Consider the following 18,918-nt stretch of genomic DNA (forward strand, 5'->3'; position numbering starts at 1 on the left):
CCCAGTAGTGGGATAGCTGGATTGTATGGTATTTCTATTTTTAATTTTTTTTGAGAAATCTCCATACTGTTCTCCATAGTGGCTGCACCAGTTTGCATTCACACTAGCAGTGTATGAGCATTCCCTTTTCTCCACATCCTTGCCAACATTTGTTCTTTTTCATCTTGATAATTATACTCATTTTGAATGGTGTAAGGTGATAGCTCATCCTAGTTTTGATTTGTATTTCCTTAAGAATTTTTGCTGCTGAATGTCATTTCATGTGCCTGTTGACCATCTGTATATCTTCTTTGGAAAAATGTCTGTTCACATCCTCTGCCCATTTTTTGATTGGATTTTTTTTTTATTGTTGAGTTGTATGAGTTCTTTACATATTTTGGAGATCAACTCCTTGTTGGATATATGAATTACAAATATTTTCTCCCAGTTGGTGCGCTGTCTTTTCATTTTGTTCATGGTTTCCTTGGCTTTACAGAAACTTTTTAGTCTAATGTTGTCCCATTTGTTTATTTTTTCTTTTGTTTCCCTTGCCTGAGGAGACATGGTGTTTGAAAAGATGCTGCTATGGCCAATGTTGAAGAGTGTACTGCCTATATTTTCTTCTAGGAGTTTTATGGTTTCATTACATTCAAATCTTTAATCCATTTTAGGTTAATTTTTATATATAGTATAAGAAAATGGTCTACTTTCATTCTTTTGCATGTGGCTTTCTGGTTTTCCCAACACCATTTACTGAAGAGAATTTCCTTTCTCCATTGTATGTTTTTGGCTCCTATGTGAAAGATTAACTGTCCATAGATGTGTGGTTTTATTTCTGGGCTTTCAATTTTGTTCCAATTATCTGTGTGTCTGTTTCTGTGCCAGTACCATGATGTTTTGATTACTGTGGCTTTGTAGTACATTTTGAAGTTAAAGATTTGATGCCTCCAGCTTTGTTCTTTTTTCTCAGGATGCTGTGACTATTTGGGGTCTTTTGTTGTTCCATATAAATTTTAGGATTGTTTGCTCTATTTCTGTGAAGAAGGTCATTGCGATTCTGATTGGGATTGCACTGAATCTGTAGATTGCTTGAGGTAGTATGGACATTTTAACTATGTTTATTTTTCTGATCCATGAGCATGGAATATCTTTCCATTTCTTTATGTCTTCTTCAATTTCTTTCAATGATATTTATAGTTTATAGTGTACAGGTCTTTCACCTTTTTGGTTAAGTTTATTCCTAGATATTTTATTACTTTTCCTGCGATTGTAAATGGGATTGTGTTCTTGAGTTCTCTTTTAGTTTGTTATTAGAGTATAGAAACACAACTCATTTTTATAAGTTGATTTTGTACCCTGCAACTTTGTTGTAGTTGTTGATTATTTCTAACAGTTTTTCCATAGATTCTTTAGGGTTTTCTATACATAAAATCATGTCACCTGCAAACAGAAGAGTTTCACTTCTTCATTGCCTATTTGTATTCCTTTTATTTCTTTTTCTTGCCTAATTGCTTTGGCCCAAACCTCCAATACTACGTTGAATAAGAGAGGCAAGTGGGCACCGTTGTCTGTTCCTGTTCTCAGAGGGATGGCTCTTAATTTTCCCCTCTTGAGTATGATGTTGGCTGTGGGTTTGTCATATATGGCCTTTATTATGTTGAGGGGCCTTCCTTCTATACCCATTTTACTGAGAATTTTTATCATAAATGGATGTGGGGTCTTGTCAAATGCCTTCTCAGCATCTACTGAGATGATCATTTGGTTTTTATTCCTCATTTTGTTAATGTGGTATATCACACTGATTGATTTGTGGATGTTGAATCACCCCTGTGTCCCTGGTATAAATCCCACTTTATCATGGTGTGTGATCCTTTTAATGTATTGCTGTATTTGGATTGCCAATAATTTGTTGAGGATTTTTGCATCTATGTTCATCAGTGATATTGGCCTGTAATTTTCCTTTTTTTTTTTTTGAGGAAGATTAGCCCTGAGCTAACTACTGCCAGTCCTCCTCCCCTTGGCTGAGGAAGCCTGGCCCCGAGCCAACATCCGTGCCCATCCTCCTCCACTTTACATGTGGGACGCCCACCACAGCACGGCATGCCAAGCGGCGCCATGTCCGCACCCAGGATTCAAACTGGCAAACCCTGGGCTGCCGAGAAGCAGAATGTGCAAACTTAACCACTGCACCACTGGGCCAGCCCCATGTAATTTTCCTTCTTTTTGTTGTTCTTGTTTGGCTTTGGGATCAGGGTTATGTTGGCCTCGTAAAATGTGTTAGGAAGTGTCCCATCTTCTTCAGCTTTTTGGAAAAGTTTGAGAAGGATAGATATTAAACCTTCTTTGAATGTTTGGTAGCATTCTCCAGAGAAGTCCAGGACTTTTATTTTTTGAGAGGTTTTTGATTACTGTTTCAATTTCTTTATTTGTGACTGATTTATTCAGGTTCTCTATTTCTTCTTTATTCAGTTTTGGGAGGTTGTATGAGTCTAAGAATTTATCCATTTCTTTTAGATTGTTCAATTTGTTGGCATATGGTTTTTCATAGTGTTCTCTTATAATCCTTTGTATTTCTGTGGTATCATTGTGATTTCTCCTCTTTCATTTATAATTTTATTTGAGCCCTCTCTCTTTTTTTCTTAGTGAGTCTGGCTAAGGACTTGTCAATTTTGTTTATCTTCTCAGAGAACCAGCTCTTAGTTTCATTGATCCTTTCTACTGTTGTTTTTGGTTTCAATTTCATTTATTCCTCCCCTAAATTTTATTGTTTCCCTCCTTCTGCTGACTTTGGCTTTGCTTGTTCTTCTGTTTCTAGTTCTGTTACCTGTAGTTTAAGATTGCTTATTTAAGATTTTTCTTGTTTGTTAGCGTGGGCCCATATTGCTATGAATTCCCCTCTTAGGACTGCTTTTGCTCCATCCCATATGAGTTGCTATGGTATTTTTTCATTTTCACTTGTCTCCAGATATTTTTTGATTTCTTCTTTAATTTCTACAATGATCCACTGGTTGTTCAGTCTCCACATATTTATCACTTTCCCAGCTTCTTTTTGTAGTTGATTTCTAGTTTCATAGGATTATGGTTGAAAAGATGCTTGATATGATTTCAATCTTCTTAAATTTATTGAGGCTTGCCTTGTTTCCAAACATATGGTCTATCCTTGAGAATGTTCCATGTGCACTTGGGTTCTTTCCTTATTTTTTTAAATCACATTGCCATAAACTAAAGATCTATTTTTGGAGAGTATAATGGTAGTAGACATTTTTAGGAAACTATTTTGTGGAAAAAAAAATCGGAGTATATTCTAAATTTTAATGTGCTACATAACATAAAGCAGAGGTCTTAGAAACTGGGAAATGAATGCCCTTTGGGTTTTACAAAGACTTTCTAATGGGTATGTGGGCATGGATAGTTTTAAAGGAATTCAACTCTGAGAGCTTCGACTTGCATAGTTAATCTCTCCTAAAGCTGATCTACTCGAAAATGTTCCTACAGTCTGCAGGGTGTCCTTTGCCACTGGACTCAACGTGACAAAAGGAAGGCCTAGCTCTAACGCACCAAATCTTAGTGATGCGTCGCTCCGAAGGAAGAGTCCCATGACTGCAGAACAAAGACGAACTCACAGGGGCTTGCACCTTGTTTCATGATAACCAGGGGATAAACTCATGGCAATGAAGAGTGAGGAGACTGTTCTGGAAACATGTTTATTGGAATAAAAATGCAGGCAGACTTCTCATCAATTGACAACGATTGCTAACTAGGCTATATTAGGGACCTTTTCTATAAACTGAATAAGCTAAATCTTTACTTCATGGTTTTGATGAAAACATATTTAAAGCATATATCTACTAGGTTAGAAATTATATCCCTTCTCACTGTTTACACTTATAATGAAAAATTTTATAGGTCAATTAAAAACGTGTTAGGAGGTGCATGATTTTAAAAAATTATTTGAGAGAGTACTCAAACAACTCATATGAGCAATACCACCCTCTCCATGCCACTCAATACTACCTTACTTTTTACACCTCTTCTGTTTCCTGTGTTCTTGGGCAAATTCCTGTAACTCTGTGCCTTGCATTCCTTCCAAGTCTTCTTTGAGGATATGCCCCAATACCATGAATACCTTTTCCCTTCAGTCTTGAAGCAGTATTATATTTCTGACTATCACTTGAAACTGTAACATTCTAAAGTCAGTATTTATCTCTAAACGTGTAATTACTGAAAAAGAAAGGATGACATTAGGTGAGTTAGTGTCCAGCTAATTTCACACTTGATACTGTGTGATTCTTTTAGTCACTCTTCTTTAGTAAACATTCATAAGAACATTGATATTGAATGAAACTTGCTCAAGTGGCCACAGTCCAAAGCTACAAAGATGACTTGGCCTTTGGAGCCTATTAGGGGTTGAATTGGATCTGAGCCTCTCACTCGATATGTGGCCGTGGGCAAGTGACTTACCCTCTCTAAGCCGCCTCCTCTGACTTTAAACATGTGTGAGGATTAAATGAGATAATACAGGTACTGTGCTTGGTACAGTGTCTCACACTATTTAAGTACTCGATAAATGATCTCATTATGATTATTACTACTAATATAATTTATAAATTCACTCATTCTTGTGTATACTTTAATTAGGAAAGGGGAGGAAACAGATAACTTGAGAGAAACTGAGCCCTACAAACTCATTAACTTAAAAATATTTTTTGAGCACTTTATCATTTGTCCAACTGATCTAAACAGAACAGAGAAAAATCCTTGTTCTTGTGAAGTTCATATCCTAGTATGGGAAGATGGAAATGAACACAATAAATAAGAAAACTGCGTAGCATATTAGCAGATGGTGAGTACTATGGGAAAATACAGAGCAGATCAAGAGGGCGTGGGAACGGCAGGATGAGGTACATTGCTGCTTTGAAAGGGATGTTCAGGAAAAGCTTCACTGAGAAGGTGATATCTAAACAAATATTTGAAGGAGGGGACGAAGTTAGCTATGAAAGAGCTGAAGGAGGAACACTTCAGGTAAAGGCAACAGGCAGCAAAGGCCACACGGCTTGGCACGTTCAAGGAACATCAAAGAGGGGAGCGTGGACAAATCAGAGCAAATGGGGAGGACTAAACAGGAGACTAGGGTTAAGGCAGACGGTGGCAGAGGGTCCTGTGAGGAGGGGGAGAACCAGGGTGGAGCCTGGAGCAGAGAAACGACATGATCTGTCTCATGCTTTTTTATTTTTTTATTTTTTTTATTTTTTCCTTTTTCTCCCCAAAGCCCCCCAGTACATAGTTGTGTATTCTTCGTTGTGGGTCCTTCTAGTTGTGGCATGTGGGACGCTGCCTCAGCGTGGTTTGATGAGCAGTGCCATGTCCACGCCCAGGATTCGAACCAACGAAACACTGGGCCGCCTGCAGCGGAGTGCGCGAACTTAACCACTCGGCCACGGGGCCAGCCCCGATCTGTCTCATGTTTTAAAAGAATCATCTTTTGCTGTATGAGGACAAATTAAAGGAGGTAAGGCTAAAAGCAGGTCTCTAGTTAGGAGGCCATTACAACAGCCCAGGCAAATCATGATGATGGCCTGGACTGAGCGCTGAAAACTGGTTTAATTACGAGTATATATACATTTTTTTTAAAGATTTTATTTTTTTTCCTTTTTCTCCCCAAAGCCCCCCAGTACATAGTTGTATATTCTTCGTTGTGGGTCCTTCTAGTTGTGGCATGGGGGACGCTGCCTCAGCGTGGTTTGATGAGCAGTGCCATGTCCGCGCCCAGGATTCGAACCAACGAAACACTGGGCCGCCTGCAGCGGAGTGCGCGAACTTAACCACTCAGCCACGGGGCCAGCCCCTAATTACGAGTATATTTTAAAGGCAGAGTCAACAGGATTTTCTGTCAGATTGGATGTTGGGCAAATAGTGATTTTCTTTTATTTAAGGAGGGAAAGAATATCTTACTCTAAACACCTGAAAGAGATTATATGCCAAAAGCGTTTTCAGAGGGGAGGGCCTCCTGTGCCTTCACCAGTGTGAGCACCCGAGGTGTAGAACGAGGACAGAGACCACGGACAGGGTTTGCACTTCCCATAGGGCCTGTGCCAAATTGGAACTTTGTATCTGCTTAATAAATACACACTTCTAAGAAGTTTCAATGTAACATTGCTATATCACACCCCAGGACTCCTGGGGACAAGAGCTCTGTCCATTCAATCTGTCACAATTTCTTCCCTCCTCTGCCCTCATTCTTCACTTCTATTTGACAGCGAAGAGTTTTCCCGCTTGCAAAGAATTTTTATGCTAAAGAAACTAGATGGATAAACAACTACCTTTTCGTAGGATTAGCAATAAAATAGGAAACAAAGGGAGACAGCAAATACCAAGCATTTAGGTTCAGGAATTTCCAAAGCTTCATTATTGCCATATCATGTGCAAATACACTTAGCAAACTTACAATCCCAGGTGTTTTTTTACTAGGTACTAGAAACATGAAGTAATGAAGACATTGTTACCGATATTATATAAGGGGTAACATTCAGTTTTGTTTTAGTAATATGGAGAGAATGTTAATTCAGTTCATAAACGTAAAATTAAATTGCTTCAGAAGTCCTATTCCTGAATAAATCATGTTTAATTTTGTGAGTGTCTTCAGGTTTGAGAGAAAAACCATGCCCTGGCATTTTTCAAACAGGCCCTACGTGAAGACCCCAATGCTGGAGGGAAGAATGTTTTAGCTCTATTTACTTCCAGTCGTAAAATGTATAACTGGCAAAATGAAGAAAAATGGTTGGTAGGACAAGATAAAAAGGTAACTCATTAACAATCTTATAAATGAGACTTTCCTTCCCTAGCAAGTGTTTCAGCATATCTTTCCAAATATACTCAGAATGCAGACTTCTATTTCAATCAGATAGAAATACATATTTCTTCATTTTCTAATCTGTTACTAAAGAAAATGTGTCAACCGACATGCTGATGATTGGCGGCAACACACGTGAAGGTTTTCCTATTGAAACGCCAAGAGCATGCAAGCAATTTAACCACCAACTCAGAAGCAATTGTTTCCATATTTAGTAAGTGAAGAAAGTGTTTTCAGTGCTCTGGTGTGAATCCTTTATTAAATAAAATGATCTACAATGTTTAACATGTTATAAAAGGTTTATTAAGTAATATTCTATTAAATGCTCTATTAAATAAATTTTTCAAGAAGTTCTGCACAGAGCTTGTCATACTGTTCACTTATATTAAAAAACAATACCAGTGACTTCACTTTCTCCAAAGCAGTAAACAGATGATGAATTGCTAATGGTGTTACCCATGCTGGACTCCTCTGAAGTCATACTTTGGTTTGTTTTTATGGTCATATACTACATTTCTTATGTCAAAGGTAATCCTAAATAATATGTCGCAGTCTAATAGTACCTCCAAGAAATCCTTCTTCAGTCTTGTTAAACAGAGTAACGGTGAGTTAATTAGCATATTATTAGATACATAATCAAAAGAATCAAGGAGTAAATACTAGGACATTATACTGTGTAATAGAAATTGCAGATGTATTTGGCAAGTTTAAACATATATTTCCAGATATTTTCTTTTAAATAATTCAAATCTATAGCCTATAAACTTCTGATAATTAAAGTAGTAGAGTTTGTTATGCACGATTGGTAATGAGATTACAGTTTATGCATCGAAAACATGGCAACTGAGATCTCATCAAAAACTACTGTCATGTCATGATAGTTTTATTAATTTCTGGGTTTACTCCTGCACACTTACACTTAACAGAATATCATCAGCTCACACAGAAGCCGATTATTAGAATTGTACAGTGAATGAACTGTGCATCTGATGGCTGTTTTATTGAATTATTACTTCTAATTCATATATGCTCAATAAAAATCATGTCTACGTAGATTTTTCACAGTAAAAGAATAAACACTATTTATAACAAATGCCACTATAACAAAATCGTGCTCCAACAAAAGACTTCAAAGTCCCAAATGACAGCATACATTTTTCAAAAAGTAAAAACTGCTAGAACTACAATGTAACAAAACAATTTCTAAGTCCCTTAGAAACTGCTGCAACAGAGAAGTGCTTTAATGAATCACGTGATAACAATGAGTATAGCGTGCACTCCTGCTGGCTCCATTGCCATTAGTTGCTTAAGACAAAGTTGTTGGTAGGAGTGAGAGAATGGTAATACTGTAGCTGACCTAGAGCTGTGCCCTAACTTAGCTGCCAGAGGCTAAACCTTAAGTCACAGGACTACTTCAGAAGTTCACAAAATTCTGCATGTGGCCCAGTCAGGCGGGAAGAGAGGTACTTTCCACAACCACTTCACAAGTGAGTCTTGCTGTCTGGAGAAGCTGCAGTGTACTCACTGGGGAGCTCAGTGTGCCACCAGGAAGGCTGCAGTGAGGATGCACGCTTGGCTGTCTGTATTTAGTAATCTGTATCTAAATAGGCAGACGTGTCTGCGAGGGTTATTAGTACTGGGCTGGGCGAGACTAGGTTCTTCTTATGTGACTTTTAATCCAACTAGAAAAAAGTAGAAAGTGGGAATATACCTTGTTTATAGAGATATAAAACTCTTATCTATGTCTTAATTTAGTGAGCTATTACCTATAATGTATTAAATCTATGAAATCATGTATAATGCATGATGTTTACTTTTAATGACTGCTAATGTGTGATGTTTTCTTTCAACGGTTTAAGTAATATGAAATAAATAATTACATACTTCTCATTGCAAATCTTAAATACTTTCTAGCACCAGGCTAAATTATTTCTGCCCTCAGCCTTACATGTTAGATGAGCTATAAAATTCATCTTTTAAGTTCTGTTCCCTAGTGTAAAGACATATTAACAATTTTTCTTTTTTTACAAAAAGCTTCTAAGTGGACAGTTGTGATTCAACGCGTAAATGTGTAAGAAAAGAAATCATTCAGCTGACTTTTACGGTTTTATTTTGAAAATCAGGCTGATGTGTACGGAAACCAAGGCCCTTTCCTTTCTCTTTGAAATCTTTAATTATAAGCACTATGCATTTGAAAGGCATCCTAAATTAGGCATTATCTTAGCTCTACCTTTATTTACTTTTACATAATTATCCTGATGAAAGACATAATTACAGCATTATACAAAATAACTAAGCCATGTTTTTTTTTTTAATGTTTCCTAAGTGATAAACACTTTACATATGGATTAAAGCAATAAATCTCCAACTAAAATAGCTAGGAGTTAATTAAAAAGTGGGAACTATGATTCCTATTTCTCAGGAAAAAAACAACCCTGTGAAAAAGATGATTTGGGGGAAATATTTTATGAATAAAATTTCAAGATATAATTACAACTTTCTAAATGATATACAAAATGGTTATTTTAATGCCCAATTTAGAGAAAAACACTGAGAAACATGACTTTTGACACCATGGAAAATGCAAAAGGCTCTCTTTGCTTGAATTTTTCACTTTGTATTATTGTGGAATGTCATGGAGAGAGAATCTCAATGTGACATTTTTGTCCTCATCTTTGATGTCTGCAGCATAAAATTATTACTCTTAGAGCGAGAAGGAGTTCTTATCTAGAAAACAATGAGGCTTATGTAACAACTGGAAGGAGAAATCATCTTCCCTAAATAGCAGAGTATGCTAAAGGAATGGTAAAAGAATGTGGCCAAACTGAATTTGAAACAATGATTTGAATTACTATAAAATAATTAATCATGTTTCACTCAAGTGATAATAGTTATAAATGCCAATTGACTAGGAACAATGAATATGTAAACCCATGGGATATCACTATCCAGTGTTATCAAGATGTTATCAACTTGGCACCTCCCCTCTATTTCAAGGATACATTTTAAATGCTCAGTGGGTTTGGCTTTAATTTGTCATCCTGATGGGTATCCATACTGAATTCAACCACATGTCAATAGAAGCAAGAGGAAGAGATACTGGAGACTAGCTAAAAAAAAAAAAAAATTTAAATTTGAATTAAAGTGATTTGAGAGAGTTTTAATGCATCAAGTAACATACTTTTTCATTAAAACACTGAATTTTACCTAGGCCAAAGACTTGGAAAGAAGTAAACACACTGGCAGGAAAGGGTGAGTAGAATGGAGAAAGGACTAGCAAAACCTTCACCAAGAAGGAAAAATGAGTTAGATGTTAAAGTACTTTTAAAAAAAAATTCCAGGTTGATATGGGGGAGTAGATCTCATGTTAAGTGTTCTTATGACAATTGAAAAAAAAAAAAGAGATGTGGGGCCTGCCCAGTGGCGTAGTGGTTAAGTTCATGTGCTCTGGCTTCAGTGGCCCAGGGTTCGCTGGTTCGGATCTCAGGTGCGGACCTACACACTGCTTGGCAGGCCATGCTGTGGCAGCATTCCACATATAAAGTTGAGGAAGATGGGCACAGATGTTAGCTCAGGTCCAATCTTCCTTAGCAAAAAGAGGAGGATTGGTGGCAGATGTTAGCTCAGGGCTAATCTTCCACAAAAATAAATAAATAAATAAATTTTTAAAAAAGACAGACATAGTCAGATATTTAGCAGAGTTCCACATATTTTTAGCTTTCATTCAACAAATATTTACTGAACACTCACTGTGTGCTAAACCCTGTGTTAGGTGCTGTGGCTGCATCAGTGAACAAGAACACGACACAGTTTTTTCCACCAGTTTACATATGGTAGGGAGATGTCAAGGAAACGAAAACTCAAGTGATGCTTTAAGTGCTCTGAGAGAGGTAACTCACAAGGCTCTCTGGGAGTACAGAGCAGGCTCCTGAAGCTGGTCCTGGAGAATCAGGAAAGACATTTTAGACAAATGACATATACAGTGAAAACAAAAGGAAGGGTAAGACTGATCTGGCAAGAACATATGGAGGCAAGAGGAGAAGACTTTCGGCATTTACAAAAGACCTAGAAATGACAGAATGGAATGCTGTAGGAACTGCAAGTGAGTCAGGCTGCAACTTGGCGCTCAGGCAAGAGATGAGGCTGGAGAGGCCAGGTCTTAAAGACAAGTATTTTGATAAAAACCATTGGACTAGATTAAAAATTCACCTAAAAGCACCTTCATAAATATCTACTGAATGAATTAACAAAAATCTATGGTTGATTTTACTATCATATAATTAGTCCTTGAATCTTCAACTGACCCAGTATGTATATCATATTGAAATAAATTGTTTCATCCTAGGTCAAGATATCTTACATACACACACACACTCACAGCACCAAAGGAAATTTCACCCTAATTTCTAAAGCAAAAATGAGGCAATTATTTTAATGGGAAAGAATTATTCCTTCTTGATACAAACAAGTGACTTGTGTATTGCCAATCATTTTATTAGAAACAGTCGGAAGAGCACAATAATTTTGTCTTATGTGATGGTATTAAGGCATTTTTCAGGGTAATTTTATATAAATTATTTACTAAAAGGCATGACTATTTTACTTTCTTTTTTTGTCCCGTTTTTTACAGAATTCATGGTATACCATGGTTAAGCATGCAAGCATATTTTAAAAAGTGTTGAAAAAGGTCATATTAAAACCCCAAACAAAAAGCACAATTATTTAAATATTACACAAAACATCATTTTAATCTGCTTGTTTTCTAAATTTAAAATAAACAAATTCTTCTTTTCAAATGAAGCAATTACTTTATCGAATCATAACTACTCAATAATTATCATTTTTAAATTTTTGCGTATATTACTGTAAAGCAATATAATATCAACTCTTCTGATTAGAAAATAGATGCTTATGGGAAAAATGGAAGCAATTTTGTTAAAAAAATATGCAGATGCATCCTATAATAAAAAAGTACACTTAATGATCATATAATTAGATGGGAGGAGTAGCTGGGTATGATAAGATGAATGGATCACAGATTTTACTGCCTAAGTTAAAATTTAACACAAAGTTAAGGCTGCCATCCACTAGAGTCAGTATATAACTTAGACTTTTTTCATTTAATTGCTTTTGGAATAAGGAACATAGATAAATAGTTTGTAAAATAAATATACTTTGATAGTAGTCCCTTCTCTTCAGAAATGTGCCACTGGAGTGTATTACACAGCTTACTGGTAGAAATTGTATAGTTGAAAAAAAAATGTGGATATAGATAAAGTTTCTTCTGATTTCTTTTTCAGGATACTTATTTTAAGTAATGTTACTGAAATCTTATATGGTCCACTGGTAACCATTATATTAGGTGAAATAAAAATATTGTAGAAAATAATAAAAGTTAAAGCAGATTAAGGTCATTTGTTAAAAATACTTTATATTGTATCTAAAAGCATAAGTGTTTCCCTCACTATACTGACGAACTAATTATCTCTGTCATACTAGGAAATTATTTCACATAAATCTCCAGAATATGGTTGATGGTTATTTGACAGTAGATGCTTTAGAAAAGCTCTGTGCAAAACATTTAAGTGATCATACCAGTGCTTCATGAAATTATAGAAAACACTGCCCTTACTAAAAGGGACCTTTCCAAGGGATAATAAACTTTAATTAAAAGTAAAGGACAATTAGGGATAAACTTATTAAGTGCTTGCTCTGATGAACTAACAGAATGACATGGGCAAAACTTTTCAGGCCATGTGAACATCTTCAGGTGGAACCACATTCCAACAATCCAGGACAGATGAAAACAGGGCCCATTTTATCACAAACTTCTATATGTAGTCTTGGAAAAATCAGTTACTATCGAAATGCCTTTGTTTCAATAACCTCAATCTTTCCTTTTCTAATTTAAATCTGTTGTTCACTTGGTCCTCCATGTTGGTTGTTAAAAGTAGTGTTACCATAAACCCTCCAAATACATTCCTGAAAATCATTTCAGATTCTCCTTTTCCAGGGTATTAAGTCCTTTAGCATCTCCTTGTCCATCATCTCAAATATTTGATAATTCCTGATTCCAGAGGAAATATATTTTTACAAAAAGGCTATAAGGCAGCAATTAAGTTTATTTTCTTAGTTGGCCAGTTTTCTCTAGACTCTACATAGCAATAGTAAAAATGATAAGTCTACATAAGGAGTCTTTATCAAAAAACTAAAATAATATTTACTGCTAGAGTGTTCAATTTATTGTTCTCTTCAAATCTATTTTTTTAAATCTTTAAAATAAAGAATGTGAAACTTATTTTGAAAAACATTTTTATGTTAAAATGAGGGAATTAAACTCTTCTTAGAAACATTTTTGTAATATGAAAATTTACTGAGATCTTTCAAGAACTGGTACATTCCGGTAAGAGTCAAAATACTAATAGGAAATCTTTGATATTTAACAATTGTGTATATAAATAAGAGAGCATCTTAAAAAGCATAAATATTTTGAAAAATGACTTTTTTTAACCACATGGTGAGACTAACCTAAACGTAGTACATGTTATGGCAGAAAATGTTGACTGAATATTTTGGGGTAAAAATAGTTTTGTAGAATTACAAGTGATCTTAATGCAAATTAGAAAAATTAAGGTGAGAGAGAAATATCTCCCTTCTGCTACAGGCACGGTTTAAGTTGTGTTTCACCAATAAAAAGATCCTCCCAGCATCTGGAGCAGTTGCCATGCCCTCCCAGGGATGGTCTGGAGCTCTGTTCACCTCAGGCCCATCCAGAAGAGGTGACCTGTCCACTACCATTTCAGTCACAGGACAGTTTGGTGGAGGCAGATTAGTGGTATGCAATCATGATAGATAGTTTATCCTAGCTCCAAACTGCCGCTTGGGAAATCTTGAACTCAAATGAACAGAGACTCAGTCATGATTAGTGTCAAAAAGGTACACAGAGACAAAATTTGGTTGGCAGCACGAAAGATGAATCAAGGCGAAAAAGTGACCAATTGCACGTTCAAAATAAAAATTGAGACGCATCCTACAGTTTGGAAAAACTTTAAATACCAGAAAAGTCATACATTATTAATTGTTCATTGATTCACACGTAAAACATGTTTCTCTAAAGTAACATATTTTTAGAAAGGCTATAAATTACATATACTATCTTATTTCAAAATCTTTATTCTCAAGGTGATGCAGAAGAAAAGAGTCCTCTCTTAATATAGGAACAAGGCAGCAAAGTATTTTTTAAAATTTATGTCATTTTTAATATCTTTCCTTTAGTTGGATATTCTAAGAAATAAGACTTGTTAAAAGAGAAAAATTAGTTTTGTGGAAATATTTTAACATTTAAATGTTACACAGTTTGATGACTTTCTTAAGAAGAAATCAGGATATTATAGGGGCATAAACTCAAAATGTGGAAGAACTTAAGAACCTTCCAAATATTTTCTAAATGCTGGAAAATATGTGTTTATAAATTGTAAAATACATTATTCTATTAGCAAACGTGAACTTTGGTCTCTAAAACAGAGCCCCCCTCAACCAAATATCCACAAAAAGAATGTCCTCAAGTGTCACTGCCTGAAGTGATACGCTCTGACAAATGTAACAGCTCTTTCTGTGTCATTCCTAATGCACTTGTCACTCAGTATTATCCATCCTCATTAATGACAATGGGAAAGTTTATCTTGGGAACACGTTTTAAATCATCTACTCTTTACAATGGGACCATGAAATCTCTTACAAAACATGAGGCGGGAACTACTCTGACAACAAAACCCTTTCCTGGCAGCTTTATTCTTAATTCCTGTTCAAGGAGTAATCTGTTTATTATAAAATCATACAGAACAATATATTAAACAGAATTTGAAACAAGAATAGCTAGTGTGATTTTCAAGCTTACAAGTATTTTTACAACATTTTTATTAGGCTGAAAACACTAAGTTGAGTCCTTTTTGTGTGGTTTCATGCAGCCTTCTTTCCTATTCTACATTACAAACACCTTTGAAAAGGAGTTTTGTTTTATCTAATTTTAAAACACTTTTCAAATGCCAAGGACATTATTCATTATATATTAAAAAAAATAATAATATGTATTAATTAAACAAAAGCAATTTTGAGTAAAACTGTCCTTGTACATTTAAATTTCCTAACTAAAATGCCAAAAGATTCCAAGTCAAATCTCTTATGGCTTAAAAATAGTCTTACTAGGCCAAAAATTACTTTTAATAATAAATTACATTTTAAGCTTCAATATGATCTTGTTTCCTTGCCTAAGAAATTCCTACAGTTTTTAAAAAACTAAAATGAAAAATAAGCAACACTTCTTGATCCACAGCGCCCACTTAAACTTACTGTTTTAATGTGACTACCAATTATATACACTAGGTAGTGTGCACATTGAACAGCTAATCTTGTTTTGGTATGCTTCTGCTGATAACATTAATATTTGTTAGAAATACAGCCTTATGCCTCTTATTATTCAGTCATCAAAAGTTTAATGCTACATTTTGATTAACTTACATATAGTAAAATAATCTTAAATAGATTATGATACTCTTGAAAAATCACATTTAAAGTTGATTTGATCACTTTTACTCATCTGAAGCTCATCTGTGAATTCAAACATGCTACAAATAAAAACATCAAATTTAAATATTTATACTGTGTGAATCTATAATCCATAAAGCCTTTTTACTTTAGAGTTCAAGACTATTACTTTAATATTTCTAATTAACGCTTTATTTTAAAAAAAATAAAAAAGTTCCTTTAAGGGATGGTGTAAAAATTATATGGGCTTCATGCTGAAATGATTAATTTAATTTATAACTTTTTTTTTTGGTGAGGAAGATTGTTGCTGAGCTAACATGTGTGCTAGTCTTCCTCTATTTTTATGTGGGACGCCACTGCAGCATGGCTTGACAAGTAGTATGTAGCTCCGTGCCTGGGACCTGAACCTGCTAATCCTGGGCCGCCAAAGTGGAGTGAGTGAACTTAACCACTACACCACTGGACCAGCCCCTATACCGTTTATAAAAGAAATGAAAATCTAAGGAAAACTAAGGAGATATACACATAAATTATAATTATTCCTCATATATTAGGTGTTTATTATGAATCCAGTGACATCACATAGAAAATAGCAATTGATGTGGCTTCAGAAAGCAGAATTGGTACTGATGGGTGGGGAGTTGCTTTAGCATCTGGAAGAATTTTCTAGCAACTGTAGCTGGTAGCTACTGAAATGGGTGCCTCTAACAAAGTGGGTTTCCACATGATTACAGAGAGGCCGGATGAGAAAATATGGGCACACAATAGGAAGCTGGCTTTGAAGACTTTAAGCTCCCTTTTGCTTTCAAACTTCTAAGAAATCTAGGTATTTTCTCAAAGAGACCCACTCACATTAATTCTAAAAGTGCAAACTACACATCGAATGATTGTATGAATTCATTATTACTCAAATAAAGTTTAATTTTAAGACTATAAATCATATCCCCTAATTGACAATTCTCTCAGCAATTTTTTTAAAGTATGTAGTCTTCTAAAGGAGGGGTTCTTCGTATAGCAAACTTTCTCTGTCAATGACTAGATATTAAGCATTTTTGGCCTTGCACGCCATAAGATGTCAACTTAGTGATGCAGTGTGAAAGCAGCCATAGACAACACATAAACGAACAGGCCTGGCTGTGCTCCAACAAGAGTTTATTTCAACAAACAGTGGGGCTGGGTTTGGCCAAAGGCCACAGTTCGCTAACTTCATGCTTTAAAGCATCAGGGGCAGAGCTGGTTGAACACTGTCTTTTACTTATCTGATTTTACATGGACCAAAGCACAAGAACCTTTCCAATAAAATGATGGGAATAGTGTAATAATTGAATGCTAAAGCAAAGAAGTAGTCTGTATTTATGGCACAACGAAGAGTAGATCACATTTCCAAAATATCTTTAGATGTACTCTTTCTGTTCCTGGACTGAATTACACTTAAAGTCAATAGGACATGTGAAGAAAATGTGTTCAGTTATAAACTACGCACTGGAAACCTTTTCTTCTGAATATAATTGTCCTTAAATTTCTATCTGGACCAGAATGGTTTCCCAGGAGGAATTTCTTAAGAAACCAAACTAAATGACTAGATTGCGACTTGTCAGCTTCATGTGCACAAAGAGGTCAAGGGGATGATTTCCCAATAATTATAGTTCTAGATTCTATTATTATGGAAGTGATATTATTTGCTTCACTGTTAAAGTGTATTTAAATCTGAAGTGTAGAATATCCAAGATGATGTATTCAAATTTGATTGTACTTAATTATTTCATTCCTAACTCATAAGTCCCACAAATCTTTGATAATACTTATCTGTTAAAAGCCAGGAAAACATACAAGCAGTAAAATCAGTTCCACAGGCCAGAGAAGACCAGGCAGTTACTGGATCAGAGGGGACAGAAGCTATAAGCACTTGAAACCTGAGAGTTGGGACTGATTCCTGTTGGCTCTGGGGGATTTTTACAAATTTGGAACATTTACTATAAAATCTTTTAAATTGAAGTATTCAAAACAATTTCAAATGGGATTAAAATGGGGATAAGGAAATCATGATTCCAATAGAATACCAATCCCTTTTCGTTAACTAAAAAAAATATCTCTTTCCTTATTTTCCATCTGGTATTTCTGAGGAATACAGCCTGACTTTATTTCAGCAATAACGGTTCATTACGTTAACAGCCAATATTTTCTGAACGTTATTTTACATATGCAAAACTTCAGAAGTATATTAACCATTTATGGAAACTGTATTAGCATTATCAGACTATTCTCTACGGTCTGAAATGGTGAGATTTTATGGTCATGCTCTCTAACACGTTTTGGGCACTGTCAAGAGGACGTTCATTCATTCGTTCATTCAGTATTTTTTCAGCACCTGCATGATCAGGTGCCGAACTAGGAAGATGGGATATGATGATGAGTAAAACAGACATAAGGTAAAGCATTTATACCCCTATACGAACCACATTTTCCCAAAGCTTTGACACTTTATAGAAGAGACTTACGCGTGGGATTTCACTGTGCTGAAGTATGACAGCAAAAGCACCAAGACAGTGCAAGCGGGTTCTCGAGGGCCAGGCGGCGAGCAGAGCCCACGTGGACCATGGCTGCATGTGGCACTCACGTCACGACTGGCCTCAGGATTGTTACTGACCAATCAGTTCCACAGGTTTTTAAAGGGTAATTTATCATTATTCATTGGATTCTTGTTTCAAATCCATTGTTAAATTACTTCTGTTTGGCCCAAAAGATTTGGTTTGGCACTGACCACAAATTTAAATCTCTTCTTTTTGATAGCACAAGCAACCAAAAAAACCAAAAACGAAAAAACTAGAGGTGTGAAGTTGTGGGTCTGAATGGCCAAATTCAGAGGGAAAAATCTAGAAAGTTCTGGCTAAATTTATTTCAGTAGTATATTTTTATTAATTTGGTTTTATTTTGAGAATAAAAAGTGACATACCTCATAAATATATATACATATACATATATATATAAAACCTATAAAATCAAAGTGTATTAAAATTATAAGGTACAAAATATTCTTTTTATCATTAGTTTTATTTTTATCCTAAAGTCACATGATTGAAAAATCATGTGACTGAATTCATTCAGTGTAGATCATTGCTAATACTTTATCTGAACCACCATTTTTTCTCCTCAGAGCACTGGAAAGGCTATGAAAATTAATTAAAACAAATTACTATCTAGTTTGATTCCTTTTTCACACCTATCCCTGACAAGTTTTGAACTTCAATACAGAAACAATGGAGTATCTACATCTTACCCATTTTGAAACAAGCTAGTTTCATGGTAAAGGACATTTGAACACTACCACTTTGCTGTGTTTTTCTACACCTGGATGTGATCCATATATTTAAACAACAAATGAATATGTGTCTGTGCGTGCATGTGTATAAGGAGTTTTCCTTAAAAACTGTAGTTATATATTCTAATAATTTTCCGTAATTACTTATGTCAAGAATATAGTACTAGTGTGTGTGGTTTTGCTCAACATTTGAGCAATTTGTAAAAATATTAATAAACTATTACTG

At 35.3% G+C, this 18,918-nt stretch overlaps 1 protein-coding gene across 4 annotated transcripts in view; it reads right to left on the minus strand.

Moving 5' to 3' along the window:
- Window positions 1–18,918, minus strand: part of ELP4 (elongator acetyltransferase complex subunit 4) — a 238,843-nt gene that overhangs the window by 93,359 nt on the left and 126,566 nt on the right. The window contains exon 10 of one of the 4 annotated variants that reach the window (XM_046637839.1): window positions 10,710–10,769. The exons of the other annotated variants lie outside the window; for them this stretch is intronic. Coding sequence (XP_046493795.1) covers window positions 10,725–10,769 — 45 coding nt within the window. The 3' untranslated portion in view covers window positions 10,710–10,724. Of the gene's footprint in view, window positions 1–10,709; window positions 10,770–18,918 lie in introns of those variants that run through there. 4 annotated transcript variants of the gene reach the window in all.

This window comes from Equus quagga, chromosome 14 (genome assembly GCF_021613505.1).
Source record: "Equus quagga isolate Etosha38 chromosome 14, UCLA_HA_Equagga_1.0, whole genome shotgun sequence".
NCBI lineage: Eukaryota > Metazoa > Chordata > Mammalia > Perissodactyla > Equidae > Equus > Equus quagga.